At 38.5% G+C, this 21,275-nt stretch overlaps 1 protein-coding gene across 1 annotated transcript in view; it reads right to left on the minus strand.

Moving 5' to 3' along the window:
* The window catches only part of ENPEP (glutamyl aminopeptidase), an 80,377-nt gene extending 60,025 nt beyond the window's left edge, over positions 1–20,352 (minus strand). Inside the window, exons 1-3 of the mRNA XM_052642137.1 lie at positions 19,718–20,352; positions 6,512–6,653; positions 3,475–3,606 (exon numbers count right to left, since the gene is read on the minus strand). Of these exons, the coding sequence (XP_052498097.1) occupies positions 3,475–3,606; positions 6,512–6,653; positions 19,718–20,352 (909 nt within the window). The remainder of the gene's footprint in view (positions 1–3,474; positions 3,607–6,511; positions 6,654–19,717) is intronic.
* Positions 20,353–21,275: the final 923 nt, after the last annotated feature.

Below are 21,275 nucleotides of genomic sequence, written 5' to 3' on the forward strand. Positions count from 1 at the left end.
TCATTCAAGTCAAAATTTGGGTAGTTTGATGCGTGGTGATTATCATGACTGCAGTAGAGTTTTTTTCCAAACAAATAACATTTAAAAATCTAACTTCACAGAATTTTATATACTTCTTTGTTCATATTATTTTTGTAAATTTAGGAATAAGAATCATTGGCAATCTTCTGTGGCTTCCTGAATTAAATGCATTCTTTCAAGAAAGATTGATAGCCCTTAATTTAGAACAGTCCTTCCAGGAAAGAAATTAAAAGAAAAAAAGAAACTCATTGAAATAAAAATGTTGTAAAAATCAAACTCATTCTGAAAATGTGCCACAAATAGCAAATGCTTTTGAGAATATGGAGAAAAGGGAAACGCTGTTCACTGTTGGTGGCAAGTTGGAGCAGCCACTGTGGAAAACGGTGTGGAGGTTCCTCAGAAAACTAAAGATACAGTTACCATATGCCCAGCAATTACAGTGCTGGCATGCATTCAAAGAAAACAAAAGGATTAATTCAAAAATATATACACACCACAGTTTTCATAGTAGCTTATTTACAATAGCCAAGATACAGAAGCAAACTAAGCGACCAGCAACAGATGAATGGAGCATGTGTGGCTTATATACAATGAAATACTACTCAGCCTAAAAGGAAAGAAATTTTGACATTTGCAACAACATGGATGGACTGGAGTGTATTATGCTTAGTGAAGTAAGTCAGACAGAGGGAGACAAATGCTATCTGATGTCACTTTTATGTGGAATCTGAAAAAGGAAACAAACGTGAATATAAGAGAAAAGAAACAGACTCACAGATACAGAAAACAAACTAGAGGTTAGCAGTGGGGAGAGAGAACAAGGGAGGGGCAAAATATAGGTAGGGGATTAAATGGTACAAACAACTATATATAAAATAAATATTGTACAGCCCCAGGAATATAGCCAATATTTTATAATAACCACAAATAGAGTATAACCTTTAAAATTATGAATTGCTATGTCATACATCTGAACTTTATATAGTATTATAAACCAACTATACCTCAATAAAAGTGTCATGCAACTGGCAGTCACAAAAGGAAATGTGCAGAGTTAAGTCTTTTTGAGCTACATTCCAAACTTGGTTACCTTTTTTCCCAACAATTTTTTAGGATTGGATTCCTAATCTTCATGAGCAACAAGGACATTTTAAACATAGTGAATGGTTCAGGTACTAATATCTGCCATTACCGGTAAACAATTAAGAAGAACATGGGCTTCGATTTGGTTTTATTGATGTAAAGTAGTTCTTGCCAGAATGGTGACTTCAGTCAGGGTATTATAGAGTCTTGGATTGTACAGTGTAACCCGACTGTGAAAGCAAGTGATACATGTTACCAGAATAATACTGTCAGAAGTGGAGTGGATAAGAACGGTTTTCTGATTTATGAAATTTATACTAAAAATGTAGTGTTACACAAAAACCAACTTCATCTGTTAGAGGGACCAGTAATATGGAGACTTCGGTTCCAGAGCATACAGCATATTAATGCTTTAATATACCCCCACTTCTCCTGACAGGCGTCCCTGGTGGCTCAGCGGTAAAGAATCCACCTGCCAATGCGGGGGACGCGGGTTCAATCCCTGGGTCGGGAAAATCCCCTGGAGCAGGAAGTGGTAACCCACTCCAGTATTCTTGCCTGGAGAATCCCAGGGACGGAGGAGCCTGGTGGGCTACAGTCCCTGGGGTTGGAAAGAGTCAGACATGAGTTAGCAACTAAACAGGAACAACACTGCTCCTACCAAACAGAAATGACAGTCGCAACATAAAAGTGGAAAGCCCACAAGACATATCAGGGCTTCAAACAACGTAAGCATCTCTGTGGAGTGGATAAAAATACAGAGCAGTTGGCAGGGACTAAACCTATCGGCCTACTGGGCCCTGGGTTTGGAAGGAATTCGCAACAAGCTCCTGGGGGTTAGAGCCATGTCATGCTTTGAAAGTTATGTTCTTAAACTCTGACTACTATTTCTGGTTGTTTTCTCATAGTTTTCTGTTTTTATTTTACAGTGGTCATATCTTCTTGAATCTCTGAGGGTAATAATTATAGGTTGGGTATGTGAGAATGTTTAATCTTTATGGCTTTTTTGGTTTCTATGACTATTTACTCACACTGTGCTTGGCTGTTTATTTGTCTTGGATTTTCTCTTTTATGTTGCTTGTTTTCCTCATATGCCGGTTTGTCTTAGGTTGTCTGTGTAGCCATAAGAATGTAGTACTGTGAGAATAGTGTGGGTTCCCACTGATGTTACTTTTAAGTAGATAAAAGTGGTGTAGTTTTCCCGTAGTTCTCTCTGGAGTGGGAAATTGTACTGGAGCATCTGTGCTTGGGTGTTAAGTGCTAGATTTCAATTTAGAGTGAATGGGTAGGGAGCCAGTCAAATGCCAAAGAGGGAGAATTTACCTTGAATTGACATTCAAACTAGATGCCCTTAAGTTTTCCTTCAGTTTTGAAGAAAAGAGCCCCACAGGTTTTTGCAGGAAGGAAAACTCTGGCTAGCTGTCTTCTATAGATAGGATGGAGAGAGAAGTACCTCTTCTCTCCAGTGACTGGTGAAGAGGTAAAGATATGTTTCAGGATATCACATTTCAGAAGGTTTGCAGCAGGGTACATTGTTTGAAAAGAATCTGGAATTTGAGTCTCCGCACTTGCCGGTGGTGTGATTTTGAGCAAATTACTTAAACTCATCATTTCAGTTTTCTCACTCGTAAAATGGGAGTGATGATTTCTTCCTTATAAAATTATATTACAAAGAATATAGTGTTTCATATATATAATATATAGCACAGAGGCAGACTAACCATTAGATAGCAAGTTTAGGGCATGAGCAGAATGGGGGTCTCCAAAAAGAGAAAAATAATTAGGTAATAATTAGGTTAAAGTATTTAGTATTTCATTTTTCAAGAGAAAATTATTAAGTTCATCATTTGAATTTTTTTTTTAAAAGCTTATTTGTATTTTCTTACATTTTTAAGAAGATGCTTTTTGAGACCTTGCTGCTGTCTTATGTTGAATTACATATTGGGATGGCACCACAAACGTCTCAGTGCTTAGCTACTTGAAGGATATTCACCTACCTCTGATTTCCTCCTCTCCCTCTGGCCTCTATCTTGGACACCACCCAAACACAGAAACCCAATCATTTTACTAAATTGAGCATGCTCAAATATTTAATACGTTTGTGCTGATATCCTTAGAAACTAGCTTTGGATTTATAGTGAATTTTCTCCTGAAATAATTCAAGGCCATCCATTCCTATGGCTGTTTTGTTTATTTTTCACCTTGCTCCTCTCAGCTTACATTTTTCTATATTGTTCAGTGTTTCATCAGACTCACAGACCTTGGTGTCTAATGGGCTTTTCTAGTGTGGGGTTTAAAAAGACTGTTCAGAAAAAGTAGACAATCACAAATGCATAGGTGGTAAATTTTAAAAAATAGAATGGTACTCACAGGTATCCCCCTGTTTGATATTCTCGTTACAGAGTCGAACTGATGTACCGCAAAGCACACCAGGTAAGTACTCATGGGAACAGACTTCTGGAAAGTTGTCCGATTCCATTTATCATCCACCGACTCTTCTTTCTATTGAAAGCAAAAGATAATCTTTTATTTATAAAGTGATCAATCATGGACAAGACAAACAAATAGTTACTCTAAACCTGGCTTTCCAGTCAGAAAAAAAAGCTTGTCAAAGCTTAATGGTAGAAAGAAATTTTACCCCTAAATGGTGATGTTGAAAAGACTGGAGGAAAATTCATTTTATTTTTAGTACTGTGAGAGTGTGATTGAACTATATACTGTATGAGGTTTCTTAGGGAGATATTAAACTTTGTGATATAAACTAGACAGGAGTTTATCTTTCTGCATTAAACAGAAAATCCTGACCATAATATTTGAGCATACACTATGACCCCTTAATGGAGAATAGGCTAGTGCTCACTCCAGTGTTCTTGCCTGGAGAATCCCAGGGGCGGGGGAGCCTGGTGGGCTGCCGTCTATGGGGTCACACAGAGTTGGACACGACTGAAGCGACTTAGCAGCAGCAGCAGTGCCTTGAACACAGGAAGAACTAAGCAGGTATTTGCTAATTTGACTACATGCAAGAGGGCAATAGCTGTGCAGGCATAGCAGGAGGTCAGGCTGTCTTTTCCATCTCTGGTTGTCTCCATCAGAGACCTAAGGTATGGTCACTAAAGTCACTGCCTTGGTTACCATGGAGAGAGAAGAGATTGTATTACTTGCTGGCAGCTCCCAACTCCATCTGTCTGGTTTTCTGTCCATGCCACTTTGCCTTCCTCACTGCCAATCACCAGTCCTAATACTTCATCCATGAATACTTGCCTAATTCCTACTGTCCATTGTATAAACACTTCCACATGCCCTGCAGCCACACAGTGAGTCACTCTACAGTGAGAAGCTTTAAAAAAGCATTAAGAGAGGGAGGCTGGATTAGAGCTCGATGCATCATCCACAAGGCAAGCATGTGCTAGTAGAGGAGAGTTGAAGCCCCAGCAGTTCAGTCCAGTTCAGTCGCTCAGTCGTGTCTGACTCTTTGCGACCCCATGAATTGCAGCATGCCAGGCCTCCCTGTCCATCACCAACTCCCGGAGTTCACGCAGACTCACGTCCATCGAGTCGGTGATGCCATCCAGCCATCTCACCCTCTGTCGTCCCCTTCTCCTCCTGCCCCCAATCCCTCCCAGCATCAGAATCTTTTCCAATGAATCAACTCTTTGCATGAGGTGGCCAAAGTACTGGAGTTTCAGCTTTAGCATCATTCCTTCCAAAGAAATCCCAGGACTGATCTCCTTCAGAATGGACTGGTTGGATCTCCTTGCAGTCCAAGGGATTCTCAAGAGTCTTCTCCAACACCACACTTCAAAAGCATCAATTCTTCGGCACTCAGCCTTCTTCACAGTCCAACTCTCACATCCATATATGACCACTGGAAAAACAATAGCCTTGACTAGATGGACCTTTGTTGGTAAAATAATGTCTCTGCTTTTGAATATGCTATCTAGGTTGGTCATAACTTTTCTTCCAAGGAGTAAGCATCTTTTAATTTCATGGCTGCAATCACCATCTGCAGTGATTTTGGAGCCCCCAAAAATAAAGTCTGAACTGTTTCCACTGTTTCCCCATCTATTTCCCATGAAGTGATGGGACCGGATGCCATGATCTTCGTTTTCTGAATGTTGAGCTTTAAGCCAACTTTTTCACTCTCCTCTTTCACTTTCATCAAGAGGCTTTTTAGTTCCTCTCCACTTTCTGCCATAAGGGTGGTGTCATCTGCATATCTGAGGTTATTGATATTTCTCCCGGCAATCTTGATTCCAGCTTGTGCTTCTTCCAGCCCAGCGTTTCTCATGATGTACTCCGCATGTAAGTTAAATAAGCAGGGTGACAATATACAGCCTTGATGCACTCCTTTTCCTATTTGGAACCAGTCTGTTGTTCCATGTTACTCCATGATAAAAAGTTTGCATCCTTCCTCCTCCCACCCTAACTTTACCTGTTCCATGCCAAGTATTCTGACTGCATTGTAGTCTGACCCAGTCAGAGTGTGTCCTTTAAGTGCATCTTTTCCTCTTTCTTCTCCAGTCAAAACCCAATTGCCTAGGAGTCTGACACTAGAAGAAAAGTTGATGAGCTTACATTGACCTTTTTAAGCTTCCATTTACTTTTTAACCTTCTTAAGGTTTTGTTTGCTTTTTTGAGGAATATTTGTAATTAAAGAGGATGATTTCAGTGATCATATTTCAGATAGTGGATCAGAAAGATGGGAAATGTAATGTAGGCACAGTGCTTTTCTGGTATTGGGTAGGTGACAATTATATCTAAGGATGAGCTTCACCCTTTTACATGTCAAAGATATAAGGCATAATAAACCTCAACCTTGAGGTAATGATACTTTAGTTAACAGCATTATCCATTATAGGGTTGAGGAGCAGGAAAAGAGGGAAGAGTCATGTTAATAATTATGCAAACTGAATTTACTGTAGCCTGTTTTTTGTTTTTGTTTGTTTTTTAACATTTAATGAGTACTTCTTGTTCACTAGAATACCTATGGGCATGGTGATCCCTGGAGTTGGTAGCTATACGTCAACATTTAAGTGATGATTTTTTTGTAGAAACCAAGACAACTAGGCTGCTGAGTATTTTAAAATCTGTAATTCCATTTGTTTGCCTTTAATTTGTCATGATTAGGGGATGCTTTCATCTAAGCAGAGCCTAGCTGACATATGTCTACTGTATCCATTCTTGCTTAGAAAACCCAACATGGTATTTTGACTAGATAGTAAAATCTTGAAATAAAGACATCTAGTACTCAAAGACAAGAGATTGCCCAAATGTATCTTCAAGCCTCTAAATAAGCTATTAGAGTACATTTATTTTAGAATTCAGTGGGTTCTCTCATAGCAAATCAGGAAATTGATATTATAAACAAACTATCTGCATAAATTTTAAAAGAATTTAAAATACTCACCTCCACTGGCATATTTGAAAGTGCCTTATATTCTTTGGAGTGGACAATGGATATCGTATATGTTGCCTTTTTGTTGGGCTCATCAAAACAAGGGAAGGATTTCCTGGCATCTGTTGGTTCATGATCAGTGGCTGCTATGCTCCTTAGAAACAAACACACAAGCAAAATACATGTTGCCTCTTCTGACAGCCTCTATTCCCATATAAAACAATCAACTATGTAATCAACTCTTGCATTTCTTAAAGCAAATGTCCATCCAGAAATCTATCAAATAGTTCTCAAAGTCTTTACTGGAATTTTTAGGTTAACAAATGAAAATTCAGAAACTGCTTTGGGTATTTTATATGAGTAGTTAAATATTTTGGTCCCATAACTAAAAATCTGTGATGAGCAAAAATCAGTCCAATTTATGTGCTATTATTCTTTCCATCCTACAGCTATCAAGTGACAAGTAGATAAACACAAAGCCAAACTTGAAGGCTTGCTTGTAGCTGTCCTTGTAAGTGTGAACAGCTGTGTTCTGTCATGGACTAGAGGAGTATATTCTAGAGTCTACAGATCCTGTCCCTAATAGCACATTCTTTCTTACTTATGTTACACCAGGGACAAAACCCTTAGTTTCATTTCCATGAAAAGCAGTCCCTGAACAGTCTCCCAGTGAAGCAACCTTTGGCCAGATTTAAAACCCTTTTTGGAAAGAGACAGGATTCTTTTATGGCTCTAACTAGGCCTATGCGTTATTAAACTAAAATGTTACTTTATAATGTTTCCATCATTTCAAAGTGGGACTATTTTTTGAGTAATTGCTCCAAAAAAAATCAATGAATATATACTTTTTATATGTAGTTATAGTACAGTAAGATTGTACATTTGCTCATTTGAAGACTAAGCAGAGTAAAAAGTGTAAAACGGAAAGGTTGACATATTCATTAATAATTTGTACAAGAAAAATATTTTGTGCTTCAGAATTCTCTGGGACTAATGAAGGTATTTCGTACAGGATAACAAATTATTGCAGCCTTCATTCATCCAATAAATATTTGTTGAACTCACTCTTTCATATTCAGACACACACATACATTTACCAGGTATCATTCTACGTACTGAGGAAATAACAAAGAATAGATAGATAAGCAGAGTGATAAGAGCTGTGTAGGAAATAAAACAAGGAAAGTGACAGAGAATGACCCCGGAAAAGTGGTGGGCAATATAAGGTACAATAGTCAGGGACAGTCTCTTGCAGTAGGTGATGAGAAAACTCCAGATAGGTGGAGATTAAGGAAAATATGTTTCTTTAATAGAGGGAACATAGTTGCTAAAGTGGAAGAGAATTTACTGTGGTTGAGGACTGGAAAGATGTCCAGAGTAGCTGAAGTACAGTGAACTGGAAGGACTAAATGATCAAGCAGAGGCCATGGTAAAAGTCTGCACTTTATTTGGATTCAAGGATGCAATATATACATAATTTATGTAAAAACTAATATGTCATAGGTCAACATTCATCTACAAGAAATTAAAATATTTTTGAAGTTCCTTTAAACACTCTCTGGATATAAAAATTACTTGTTAAAAACTTAGCCAAAAAAACTAATCTGTGAAAAATAAAACTGGAAAAGGGCTGTCTTTTGGGATACTATTGACTGAAGGGGACAACTTTCTGGGATGATTGAAAAAAATGTATACTTTATTATGGGTATGATTAACAAAGATGTGTACATTCCTCAGAATTCATTAAATTAGTTCCCATTAGATTTGTGCATTTAATATGTATAAAATCTATCTTAAAATAACTGTAGATCAATATTGAGTTCCAGTAAGTAGGTTTGGATTGTTGCAGTGATGTGAATTAGCAATGAAAAACAAACTTTTATGTATACTGAGCTTGAGCAAATGAAAAAAAAAAAGAAATGAAGATAACAGAAGGCAGGTTTCTCACTGCTGGGGAAGAGAGTTATAAATTTGTTTTAAAAAAGAAAGGAGACCAGACCTTGATACTGAACTGTAACTGAAGGATCAGTGTAAATTCAATGATTTTTTTGGTAAATATGTAAATGGATATAAAAATATATACAAGACATGTATTCCCTATCTTTGTCTGCTGAACAGGACTAGAAGAAATAACACACTTGTAGCAGTGAGCACAACTAGTTCCCATTCAGTGCAGTTCAGTTCAGTCGCTCAGTCATGTCCGACTCTTTACGACCCCATGAATCGCAGCATGCCAGGCCTCCCTGTCCATCACCAACTCCCGGAGTTCACTCAGACTCACGCCCATTGAGTCAGTGATGCCATTCAGCCATCTCATCCTCTGTCGTCCCCTTCTCCTCCTGCCCTCAATCCCTCCCAGCATCAGAGTCTTTTCCAATGAGTCAACTCTTCGCATGAGGTGGCTAAAGTACTGGAGTTTCAGCTTTAGCATCATTTCCTCCAAAGAAATCTCAGGGTTGATCTCCTTCAGAATGGACTGGTTGGATCTCCTTGAGTCCAAGGGACTCTCAAGAGTCTTCTCCAACACCACAGTTCAAAAGCATCAATTCTTCGGTGCTCAGCCTTCTTCACAGTCCAACTCTCACATCCATACATGACCATGAGAAAAACCATAGCCTTGACTAGACAGACCTTAGTTGGCAAAGTAATGTCTCTGCTTTTTAATATGCTATCTAGGTTGGTCATAACTTACCACTCTCCAATAAAAGGAACCAGAACGCGTCACAAAAATTATATCAATGCTGTGGTTTATGTTAGAAAATGTTCTGTACTTTAAAAATATATACTGAATGTGAAGAGGTAAAGAGAGACAATGTTTCAACATAGTCTAAAGAGAGAGACAGAGATGTGGGGCTGTAGGGAAGAGAGAAAACAGGACAAAATGTAAACCATTGGTTGTGTTCCTACATTCCTGGTATTATTATTATAAATTTCCTGTTAAGTTTAAAATTATTTCAAAACAGAAAGTTATCCAAAAAGTCCCAGTATTACTGATTAGTTTTTGTGATGATAACAGTTTAACTAGTCAATTGGAGTTTCTAACACCTGAGACTGTTAAGTAAGTGTTAGTCGCTCAGTCATGCCCAACTCTTTGCGACCCCATAGACTACAGCCTACCAGGCTCCTCTGTCCATGAGATTTTCCAGGCAAGGATACTGGAGTGGGTTGCCATTTCCTTCTCCAGGGGATCTTCCCAACCCAGGGATCGAACCCAGGTCTTCCGCAGGCAGATTCTTTACTGACTGAGCTACAAGGGAAGTGTGAATCTCAAATACATCAGAACGTAAAGAAACCTATACACTTTCCCAGAATACTGTGGGTTTATAATAAGATTCATTAGCTCCAACTCCATGTTTAGTCAGGTGCTTTTTTCTTCTGAATTCTTCTGGATTCTGATTTCTTTCTCAGACAAAAGAAAAGGAAAAGTTACTCTCTGCAAGAATGTTTCGGTTTAGTCACATCTCAGAAATAAGCCAGCCCACTAATTTGGGAATATGAGAGAGAGAGAGAGAGACCATGTATGTGTGTGTGTGTGCACACATGAGCATGTGCATGTGCATGCACCTTCATGTGTGTGGGAGGTGACGTGATGAAGGAGTGGAATAATACTGTTCTAAGCAACAGCCATTGGGTAGGTTTTCAAATACTTGGTTTCAGTGTCTATGCTACAGTATGTACTCCTAAGCATCTAAGAGAAAGAAGAATTTTCCGTCCTTTGCTTACAATCTCTCTTTAAAAGAGATTGTGCTTGATCGTAGGGGAAAGATGCCTTATTATATTACAGTACATCAGAGCCTACCTTTGGAAAAGAAATGGGACAGTATTGGTGAGATCTCTGTGTGGTATTTTGGTCCATGTTGGTGGTCCTGTCAGCAAATGTTAGTTACAGCAAGTCCCACTCAGTCATAGTGATCTGGACTTACACTGGTATACATATAGTGACATTCATCAACCAGAAGGGCTACGAAATGTGGATTTTATTTGTTTGTCTGTTTTTTAAGTTCAGAGCCTATGTGTGAAAGGTCAGGGCAAGGCCAGGATTAAGGGTCAGGGCGAGGTCAGGATGAAAGGTCAGGGAAAGGTCAGGCGTGCTGAGGCATGCCCGGGCATGTCGGGACATGCCCCGGCAGAGGGCGCTGCAGACACACCCCGGAGACGGGCCGGCAACCAAGCCGACCAATCAGGAGCCGACACAAAGCCCTCGCCGTCCAATCAGGAGCTGACACGGAGCCCTTGGACACCAATCACCGCTGAGCCCGTGTTTTCTTCCTTATATGGGAGCCCCGGCCCGGGCTATAAAACCCCTTCCCCACCCCTCACACCTCGCAGACTCCGCAGACTCCCTTCCCCCGCAGACTCCCTTTACCCCGCTGACTCCCTTTGCTTTGCAGACCCCCCTCACTCTCTTGCTTACCCGCCCGAGAGCGACCGCCCAATAAAAGGCCCTGTTCAACGGTCCATAGGGGTGGTTCCTTCTTCCCGTGGCGTTTCTTACAATGTGATTTTATGGGGAAAACCCTCTTCTAAAAGTAAAAATTCCTAGATTCAGTGGACAGTCATTCAGATAGGATCATTAGAAAACCATTAAGAAATCTGTGATCTTAAATGATACCTTGGACTAGTTGTGCTTAATATGTATCCATAGGATATTACATCCAAAAACAGGAACACATTCTTCTCAAGAGTACATGCAATGTTCTTCAGGATGTATGTTAGACCACAAAACAAGTCTAAACAAATTTAAGAGGACAGAAATTATATCAAGCAGTTTTTCTGACTACAGCATTATGAAACTATAGGTATCATTCACAGGAATGAGAATGAGAAAAAACACAAACAGGTGGAGACTAAAAAACATGCTACTAAAAAACCCAATGTTTCAATCAGGAAATCAAAGAGGAAATCAGAAAATACCTTGAGACAAATGAAAACAAAAACTATCTAAAGTCTATAGGATGTAGCAAAAACTGTTCTAAGAGAGTTTATAGAAACACATGCCTACCTCAAGAAACAAGAAAAGTCTCAAATAAACAACCTGAAAGAAAAAGAACAAACAGAGCCCAATGTCAGTGAAAGAAGGAAATAATAAAGATCAGGAAGGAAATAAACAGAAACCTAAAAAAATAGAAAAAAATCAAAAAAACCAAGAGCTGTTCCTTGGAAAGATAAACAAAATTTATAAATGTTTATCCAGATTCACCAAGAAAAAAGAGAGAGAACACAAATTAATAAAGTAAGAAATGAAAGAAGAGAAATTATAACCAATATAACAGATTAAAAAACATGAGAGAATATTATGTACAGCTATAAAGCATAAAGCAATAAATTGGACAACCTAGAAGAAATGGATAAATTCCTAGAGACATACAATCTTCCAGACTGAATCAGGAACAAATAGACAATCTGAAATAGACCAATTAAAAAAAAAACTCCTAGCAAGCAAAAATCCAGGACTAGAAAGCTTCACAGAGGAATTCTACCAGTATAGAATATATATAGAGAGAAGAGTAAATATTATCCTTTTCAAAATATTCTTAAAAAATTGAGGAGGGAACACTTCCAAATTCACTCCACAAAGCCACCATTAATTTGATACTGAAAATAGGCAAAAACAGTACAAAAAAAATTATAAGCCAATATCTCAGATGAATATAGATATAAAAATCCTCAACCAAATATTAGCAAACTGAATTCAACAGTAAATAAAAAAGATCAGACACCATCAAGTAGGATTTATTCTAGGGATGGAAGGATGGTTCAAGATCCATAAATCAATCAATGTGATACACCACATTGACAACAGGAATACAAAAAATACAAATAATAAATGTTGGTAAGGATGTGGAGAAAAGGGAACCCTGGTAGGACATTGGAGGAAATGTAAATTGGTACAGTCACTATGGAAAGCAGCATGGAGGTCCCTCAAAACAATAAAAATAGAACTACCATATGATCCAGTAATTTCAGTCCTGGGTATCTATCTGGAAAAAAAGTGAAAACACCAATTTGAAAAGATAGATGCACTTCAACGTTCATAGCCAAGATATGGAAACAGCCTAAGAGTCACCAGCAAATGAATGGATAAAGATGATGTAGTGTGTGTGTCAGAGAAGGCGATGGCACCCCACTCCAGTACTCTTGCCTGGAAAATCCCATGGACAGAGGAGCCTGGTAGGCTGTGGTCCATGGGGTCGCGAAGAGTCGGACACGACTGAGCGACTTCCCTTTCACTTTTCACTTTCCTGCATTGGAGAAGGAAATGGCAACCCACTCCAGTGTTCTTGCCTGGAGAATCCCAGGGACGGGGGAGCCTGGTGGGCTGCCATCTGTGGGGTCGCACAGAGTCGGACACGACTGAAGTGACTTAGCAGAGTGTGTGTGTATACAGTGACTGTTGTTCAATAGTTAAAAAGAATGAGAGCCTGCTATTTGCAACAACAAATAAAACAGACACAGACTCACCGATATAGAGAACAAACTAGTGGTTACCAGTGAGAAGAGGGAAGCAGGGAGAGGCAAGATAAGGGCAGGGGATTAAGAGGTGTAGCCCACTATGAATGAAACAGGCTCTCAGGATATATTGTACAGCACAGGGAATGTAGCCAATATTTTATAGTAACTTTACATGGAGTATAATCCATAAAAATATCAAATCTCTATACTATAAACCTGAAACTAATATTATAAATCAAGTATTCTTCAGTTTTTTAAAAAGGCCCTATTTGTATATGCTAAATTCCATCAGAGTTACTAAAGTTTTCTAAATATATGCAAATTTGAAAACAATGTACATGAGATAGCCTTACAAAACCATTTCGGACAATGGCTTCTCTGGAGGGGTTTTATTCAGTGGTAAAAGCTTCTTTTTAAAATTAGATGAATTGTTTTGCAAATTTAATGGAAAAAGCCTGGCTAATCACAGTATGTTCAGGAGTAACTCTTGGGTATGTCCTGAATAATTATAATGCTAGGCAAATGTGCTGAGGTAAACCATTTTTCTACAGGGGCCTCTCCACATCATGTTAATAAGTCACTTACTAGACCCAGCACATTAAAAATATAATTCTGTGTAGCTTGTTAGTTTTACAAAAGGGAAGGCATTCCTCTGACTTCTCTGAGTGGGTGAGATTAAGGAAACCTCAGAGAAAGCTGAAGGGAGAGGAAGTGATGATGCAAGCACCAAGCCGTTCACTTGGAATCAACTTAAAATAAAACAGCTGCTTGACTGCCTCATAAATCATCTGGCACACTGTTTCCAATGAAGGCTCTCGGGCTACGTTCAGTAGTTTAATAACTTGAGCCAGCAAATGAACAGCAAGGTCTAGGTGAAAACTTAAATGAAGGACTTCTGATGCAGGTGAGGCAGCCACAACTAAGTTTCACTGCAGACTTAGTACAGGGTTCCAGAATTAAGTACGGGAGCTGATTGGTGCAAAACAACCCATTTAGATTATTATCCAGACTCCAACCTATTTTTATGGTGGTTTGAACCAGTTAATTATTTTAATTTATTTTCCAACAGCTCTTTTTCTAAATGGAGGACACTCAAGTAAAATTTCTTTTTGTTTCCGTGCTTCCAACATAAAGGAAATTACTATGCATCCTGCAACAAGTAAACAAGGCCTCCCCCTGCCAAATCTGTTCTTTATTGATAATGGGCATACCAATAACTTAACACATCAATCTAAGAATATAATGAATAAACTGACATACAGTTAAAATTTCAAGATCAGAACTACAGTGAGGATACATATCCATGTGTGAGGATATCACACACATACACACGCACCCTTATTTATGACCATCCCACTGATTTCTTTTCTGCCATGTTTCCACTTAACTCTTACATCTTTATCCCAAGTCCTAACCTTGTGCTTCAGATTTATTTATCCAGATATCTTCTAGACATCTCTTCCTAGATATCTAACATTCAGCACATCTGACACTATGACCTTCCCTTCTAAACCTGGTTCTTCTGTTTCTAATGTCAGTGAAAGGTGGGCTGTCAGATCAGACTTCTGGAGCATCCTTGATCTGTAACTTTAGCTCATCTCTTCCCCATAGCCAGTTAGTCTGCCAGTCCTGACTATGTTGCCTCCAGGCTGTTCCCTTCATTGTATTCTCTTCTGTCTGTCCTGAAGTCACTGTCCTACCTGATCCTTATCATCTCTTTCCTGGACACCTGCAGTTTCTCTCATGTACTCATGTATAGATTTAGTTCTTTTCTCCCCATGTAAATAGTCATGGGTTAACCTTTTCTGCATAATGCCTTTCATTAATTAATTATCCTTACTTTTTTTCCCAATGGGTTTTCCAGACTTATCTCTAGCTAGCATCTCCAAATAAACCTCTCCTACAAAGGTATTTCTTCTCCTTAATCTGCTTTTTTGACGTAGTGCCTTTCCTTTTTGCCTGCTTTTTACATTACTTGTCTCTGCCTATTGAAATCCCACCATTACATCAAAATTCATCTTCAATCCCAGCAACACTGTTGTTGTTCAGTCATGTCCGACTCTTTGCAACCCCATGGCCTGTAGCGCACCAGGCTCCCCTGTCCTTCACTGTCTCCCACGGTTTGCTCAGACTCATGTCCATTGAGCCAGTGATGCTATCTGTCTCATCCTCTGCCAAAACCCCAGAAAACCCAAACTGAAAACTGTCTGTCCTTCTTTTAAGTTCTTGTAATTCCTATCAATTCCAATGATTCTCAGTCCTTAAAGTTTGAAGATGGCATTCCTAAGTCAAAAAAATAGGTTTTATCAGCTCCTCTTGGCTTTGACATGAGATGGGGAGAAAAAGAACCAAAAGAAGTTTTCCATGCTTAGTGGGAAAGTGAAGGTGTCATTGGTGGAAACTGGGTTCCTCTACAGGAAAGAAGCTGTGGCGATGCAGTGGATCCCAGCATTTGCCAGAGCATGCTAGTCATGTGACAGCCTACGTGAAAATGCTTCTATATATTCATTCAGTAATAGTTGAGTTCTCTCTGTGAGCTAGGTAGTGAACAAGAGAGACAGAGACCCTACTCTCAGGGGCCACGGAAGATTCCACAGTCATGTGGTTGGGAAACGGCATATTATGGCAGCTTCTAGAGGTTGTCATGAACTTTATAATATAAAAGTCTCTGAAAAGTCCCACCATTAAAAAAAAAAAATCATTTTGTATTCAGTATTATTTCCCAAACAACCTTGGCCACAGAATAACTCTGCTCTTTTTTTCTGGCAATATCTATTAATACCTTCATGCCACTAGAACTCTGTGGAACAGATAATTAGGAAATGCTGTGTAAGAGCAATCCAGATGTAGAAAAGGAAATGCTGAACCTTAGAGAGAAGGGAATATTGTTATATAGTTTGGAGATGTGAGTAGAGGGGAACTCTGAGAAAAGAGTAACTGGGAATCCTACGTAACTGTTGAGAGTGTTAAGAGGGTTTAGTGATGTGGGCAGGAAATCATTCCAAAGATTTCAGTCCTTTGAAGTGGTTTTCCTCAGACCCAAAGGAACAGACCAGACGGTAGAAAAAGTGGCTGTCAAGTTTCTCAAACTTTCTCCGCCCAAGCCTCACTACAACTCTGTCCCCAGTGAGATGCTATGGTTATTATAGCTAGGGAACCCTGAACTTGTTCTACCTTCTTCTCCAAGTCTCCATTTGCCTCTGAACTTTGACGGAAAGCTCAGATAGTTGTCTCCTTTCTATGAAGTCCAAGTCTCTGTTGTATTTGCAGAAATCAAGTAATTTTGGTTTCTGTTGAGGGCACTTATGTTTAGTTTGCACTGTGGTTCCGACAGTAATATCCCATACCACACATACTCAATCCCAGAGTTAATTTGACAATAAGGCAGAAAAGCTGGAAAATATAATCTTGACAGTATACATAAAAATGTATTACTCTGATGGCATTTGAAATTGTATGAGCATCAAATATGACAAAGTTCACTATATAATATGAAAGAAGGCTGCTATTCCCCCTGAACTCACTCTTGTGGCTCTTCTCTGCATTTTGTAGATGAAACCCACTGGAGACCTGCATTGTCAAAACGTTATTCACAAGCTTGAAAGAAAACAATTTCTCATATGCTTGAAATATTTCATAATAGAAAAACAAAAAGTATTCCATTGAGCCTAAATGAGGTTACCGAGTATGTGCCAGAATCGTTCCAAAACCATGAATGCAGTACAGAACTGGCTGCGTCCTGTGTAATGTGAGAACCTCAACTGCTACCAATGAAAACAGACAAACTCGGGGACACCAGTCCTCCAGGGAGCCTAGCTGACCACTGGCCTTCCCCTCAGCTTGCTGTCACTTAGTATTTCTGAGTATTTTCTCAACTAAAACAGCTAAGTTTCAAAATGTCAGCTCTCAAGTATATATTTTATCATAAAATTAGCTCATATGGTAAAATAATCCAAAGATTCAGAATGAATAATATATGTTAGCATACAGTAATTTTTATGCTTCTGAAATACATAACAGAAACTTATGAATGGAACTGTGTTCCTTATTTTTTGGCCTTCCTATAGTGTACAGAATTTTTATGAAGTATTTTGATGGCTTTACTCAGATGCAATTTTTGTTGTTTTCACAACCCAAGAAGCAGTTTTAAACTCTTAGCAATAATCATTTAAAAGTTTTGACTTGTTTTCACTTTACACTAACAGATTTTTAGAATCTCTGGAAGGTAGATATTCTTTAGAGGTAGATATATCTTTAGATATTCCTTTTCCTCTACCCAATTGCAAACACTTAAATCATTTTATTGTTAGAGAAATTGGTACTTTATTGTTTGTGAAAATGTAATTTGGGACATATTTTTGAAAGTCAGTTTGGAGATACATATACATAAGTACATGCACATGTGTTATATATATGTAGGTGTGTGTATATACACACACACATGTGCTCATACATACATAGTTTGAGCCAATTTCCTAAGAATTTTCCTATAGAAATATGAGAAAATATTATTCCTAGTTTTTTAAAAGGCTGTTTATTACATTTTATAGGTGTTTGTAGGTAAAAAAGTGGGAGCGATTTAAGCACCCAAATCTAATGGGAAAGTTGAATTACATTATATTCATATCATGGACCATCATGTATCCATTAAGTCATTTACAGAACACCAAATAACATGTTAAAGTGTTGATATATTGTAAAAACATGTTACACAACACTATATAAAGCATAATAATGCTATGTTTGTGTCCAGAAAAAAATGACTAGAAAACTATCTGCCTAAATACTAACAATTACTATACTTGAGTGATGGGGTTATATATGGACTTTTTTTCTTATAAGTTTTTTGCTTCTCAAGTTTTCTGTAGTGAATGTCTCATTAACATATTTTATGAGATAACTAACCAAAATAAATGTTACAAGTTTCTTGACATATTTGTACTTTGACCCAGCAATTTTATTTTTCAGACTACATCCGAACACAAGGAAATACACTGTAAGTACACTTACAGATGTACTTACAGCTATGTTCTTTCTGACTTGTTTATAGTAATAAAATACTGGAATCTACTCAAATGTCTAGCATTAGTGAATTGGTTTTAAAAAATAACAATGCATTCCTGCAGTGGAATATTGCTCAGTCTTTAAAATCAGATTCTTGAAAATATTTAATAAAGGGAAATGCTTACAATATATTCAGTTAAAAGGCATATGGATGGAGAGATATGTAGAGGTAATTTAATTACAATTTTGATTACCTAAAAAAATTAGAATATACATTAGCATGTTAACAGGGCTTACCACTGGATGGTGAAATTATTTATACTTTTTTTGATTTTCCTTTTTATAATTTCTATGCTTTCAACATTTGTAATTTTTATAAACAGAAAAATATGTAAACAATAAAGAAACTTTATTCTATAGTATATAGAAGAGTGTATCTATATAAACATGATCCCTCTAAATATTTTTTCAAACTATCATTTCTAGTCTACTCAGTTTAATACTATACTACACAATAAGAATGTTTAAATTTTTTCTTTTAATCCCTTGGTCTTTCTGATAAACAACAGGAAGCATTTTGACCAAAAGATTTGCTTTGCTCTATAAAATGCTTCAAACAACATAGGGATATTTAGAGGGCTGGCCTTAAACTTTCTCTAAACAGTGACATAAGGTTTCTTTTCTTTTTTTTTTAAGAATGTAAATACTTTTTATTGTATATACCAAGTTTGATTGAGTGTCAAAGATTTGCTTATACGTTTTTAGTTGCCAACGTTGGTTTTAGTTGCCAAATTTTAACGTTTCTCCATTATTCACTTGTTCGGAATCTAAGTAGGTAAAAGTCAAAACAGTTTCAAGTTCGGTGGTACCTCAGGTGTAACCTTCCTCTCATATGCAAGAACCATGCCCACAGGGTGAAGTTTTTTTAATTCACTGACAGTATGTCTTTGACATAGCTCTAAGTAATAGCCTCTGACTAAATGAAAGACAAGTAACTGTCTCAGGGAATGCAAATATATATACAGGTGTACTTGGAGGGCTCTGTGTGTGGGGATATTTTTATGTCCTTAATTGCCTAATATATCTTTTTTGTCACAAAAGACTGAGCATAATTACTGCATACTGCATGATAGATAATAAGCCCAAAGATTTATCCATGTGCTACTACTGATGTATGGACTCAATGAGTATTTATTGAGTAAAACATAGTTCTGGCCATTTGAGATAAAAAGAAGACACAGCCGTACCTTTCTTAAGTGACAACAAAGACAGTTACATGAATTTTATATACTCTTTCAATGTTCAGTCTCCAATAAAACAAAAAATTATAATTGATATTTACTGATTTCACTTAAATTTAGTATATTTTAAAAGTTCAGCTTAAAATCATTGCCATATAGCCCACAAATATCACCAGTGAAAGTTACCAAAAACATAATATTTTTTAAAGTTTCAGGCAGTTTATATAAACATTAAGGATAACATGCAGTATATTATGATTTTTCCTGATGAAAAGGACTTACACTGATTTTTTGGACTCCGTGCACCTCATTCAATAGTTTCCAATTTTGTGATAAGCTTTGAAAAGACAACAGGGCAAGAGCTTTTGCTTCCCAGAGGAACAGGCAGAAATGAAGTCAAGTTTAAATAAAGATCAGACCATGCAAATAAGTGAAAGGTGAAAAGAGTAAAGGAAAGGAAGAGAAACGGAAAGCAAAGATAAAAGCTCTGGAAAAACGTAGCAAAAAACTTTTATTTTACTTGGTTTGTCCTTTCTCCACGTATGTCGTTCTGTAAAATCCCACGAGCGAGCCGTTCAGCCAGCCGGCGAACTCCAGGATCAGGTGGTAGAGACCTTCGCCAGCGCTGGGCGCGAGCTCTTCTTCTGCTTCCACCACCACATACTCCTGCTTCTTGTATTCGAAGCACTGCCTGACTTGAACCTGCTCCCCAGACGGCCTCCTCAGCACCGGGAGCTTGGTGATCCTCGTCTCCCGGAGATGTAGCCACAGGTACCGGGTGAGTGAGCTCACGTTGATGGAGATGTCCACGCTGCCGGTGTACGTGTCCTCCTCCATCAGCGGCTTCACCTCCAGGTCGTAGTGCACTGGCTTGATGAAGTCCGGCAGCCTGAAATCTTTCCAGCCTCCGCTTTCATCCTCACTGGCAGGGCAGACCCCCTGGTCCTGTGGAGGGCTGGTAACGGGAGGCAGGTGGGAAGGAGCCTGGGTCGTGCCCTGTCCGCTCTCTGTAGAGTCACATGATCTGGTCAGACCCACAGAAAGTCCTACTATTAATCCGACAGCCACCACCACTACACAGATAATGGCCACATGTTTCGTCTTAATGCAGTATCTCTTAGAGCCTTCCCAAGATGATCCCTCCTCCAAGAACATTTTTCTTTCCAAAGTCAAATGTTACACATGAAAGGATGTTAAATGTAACTAACTAACGTCAGCAGTCCTTTTCCAGTTGGAAGTAATTGCCTGGCTTGGCAGCCGGCTTTTGCCTTTCGCAAACCTCTCTCTGGCTTCTTGCGTCTTTCCCTCTCCCTTCACGTTCCCACTAGCCACTCCAGGATGAATGTGGAAACAAGGGGGTGGAGTAAGGACTCCAGAAGAGGGGCTGAGCTGGAGGAAGAAGACTGACGAGAATATTGTCACGGCTCCTCTTATAAACAACGCATCCCTCACTCCACCCCTCCTGCGCCGGAGTGAGTTAAATATAAAACAGGGCTTAGCTTATCAGCCAAGAGGAGGATGATCTTTTGCCAAAGCTCTGTCAGCAGCTTTCAGGGAGAGAGCATTTGGGAAAGAGGTGTGCTTATGATAGAAAAATTCAACCTTTGCCACTGAGTCTATTGTGCGCACAATCTCTCACTCCTAATCAAAGGGCTTCTTGAATTTCAGCTATTTTTCAGGTAACTTGCTAAAGAAGCTGTGTTTTCTTTTCATTTTTTTTTCCCCCTCATGTAAGCATTCAGATTCTGTCTTTTGCCAAAGCCAGTTCCTGGAATTCAGTGCTCAGTATGATACATAAATTCAGGGACCATGTAAGTACTCAGTAAATATTTGTTGAATTGGCGGATTAACAAAACATGGCCAGGTCACCATAAATCAGTTGATGCTGGATAAAAGAGAGAAGGAAACATAAGACATTAATCAAAGCAATGCATAAAAAGAGCTGAAATGCATAAAAAGAAAAAAAGAGAAAGGGAATGGGTTGAAAGGACAGAAGGATAAGGAAGATAAACTTGTTAGCTTAGATAACTAAACTATAGTCTGGTCTCAGTGAGATAGTTAAACAGATAGTCTGGTCT

This window comes from Budorcas taxicolor, chromosome 6 (genome assembly GCF_023091745.1).
Source record: "Budorcas taxicolor isolate Tak-1 chromosome 6, Takin1.1, whole genome shotgun sequence".
Taxonomy (NCBI): Eukaryota; Metazoa; Chordata; class Mammalia; order Artiodactyla; family Bovidae; genus Budorcas; species Budorcas taxicolor.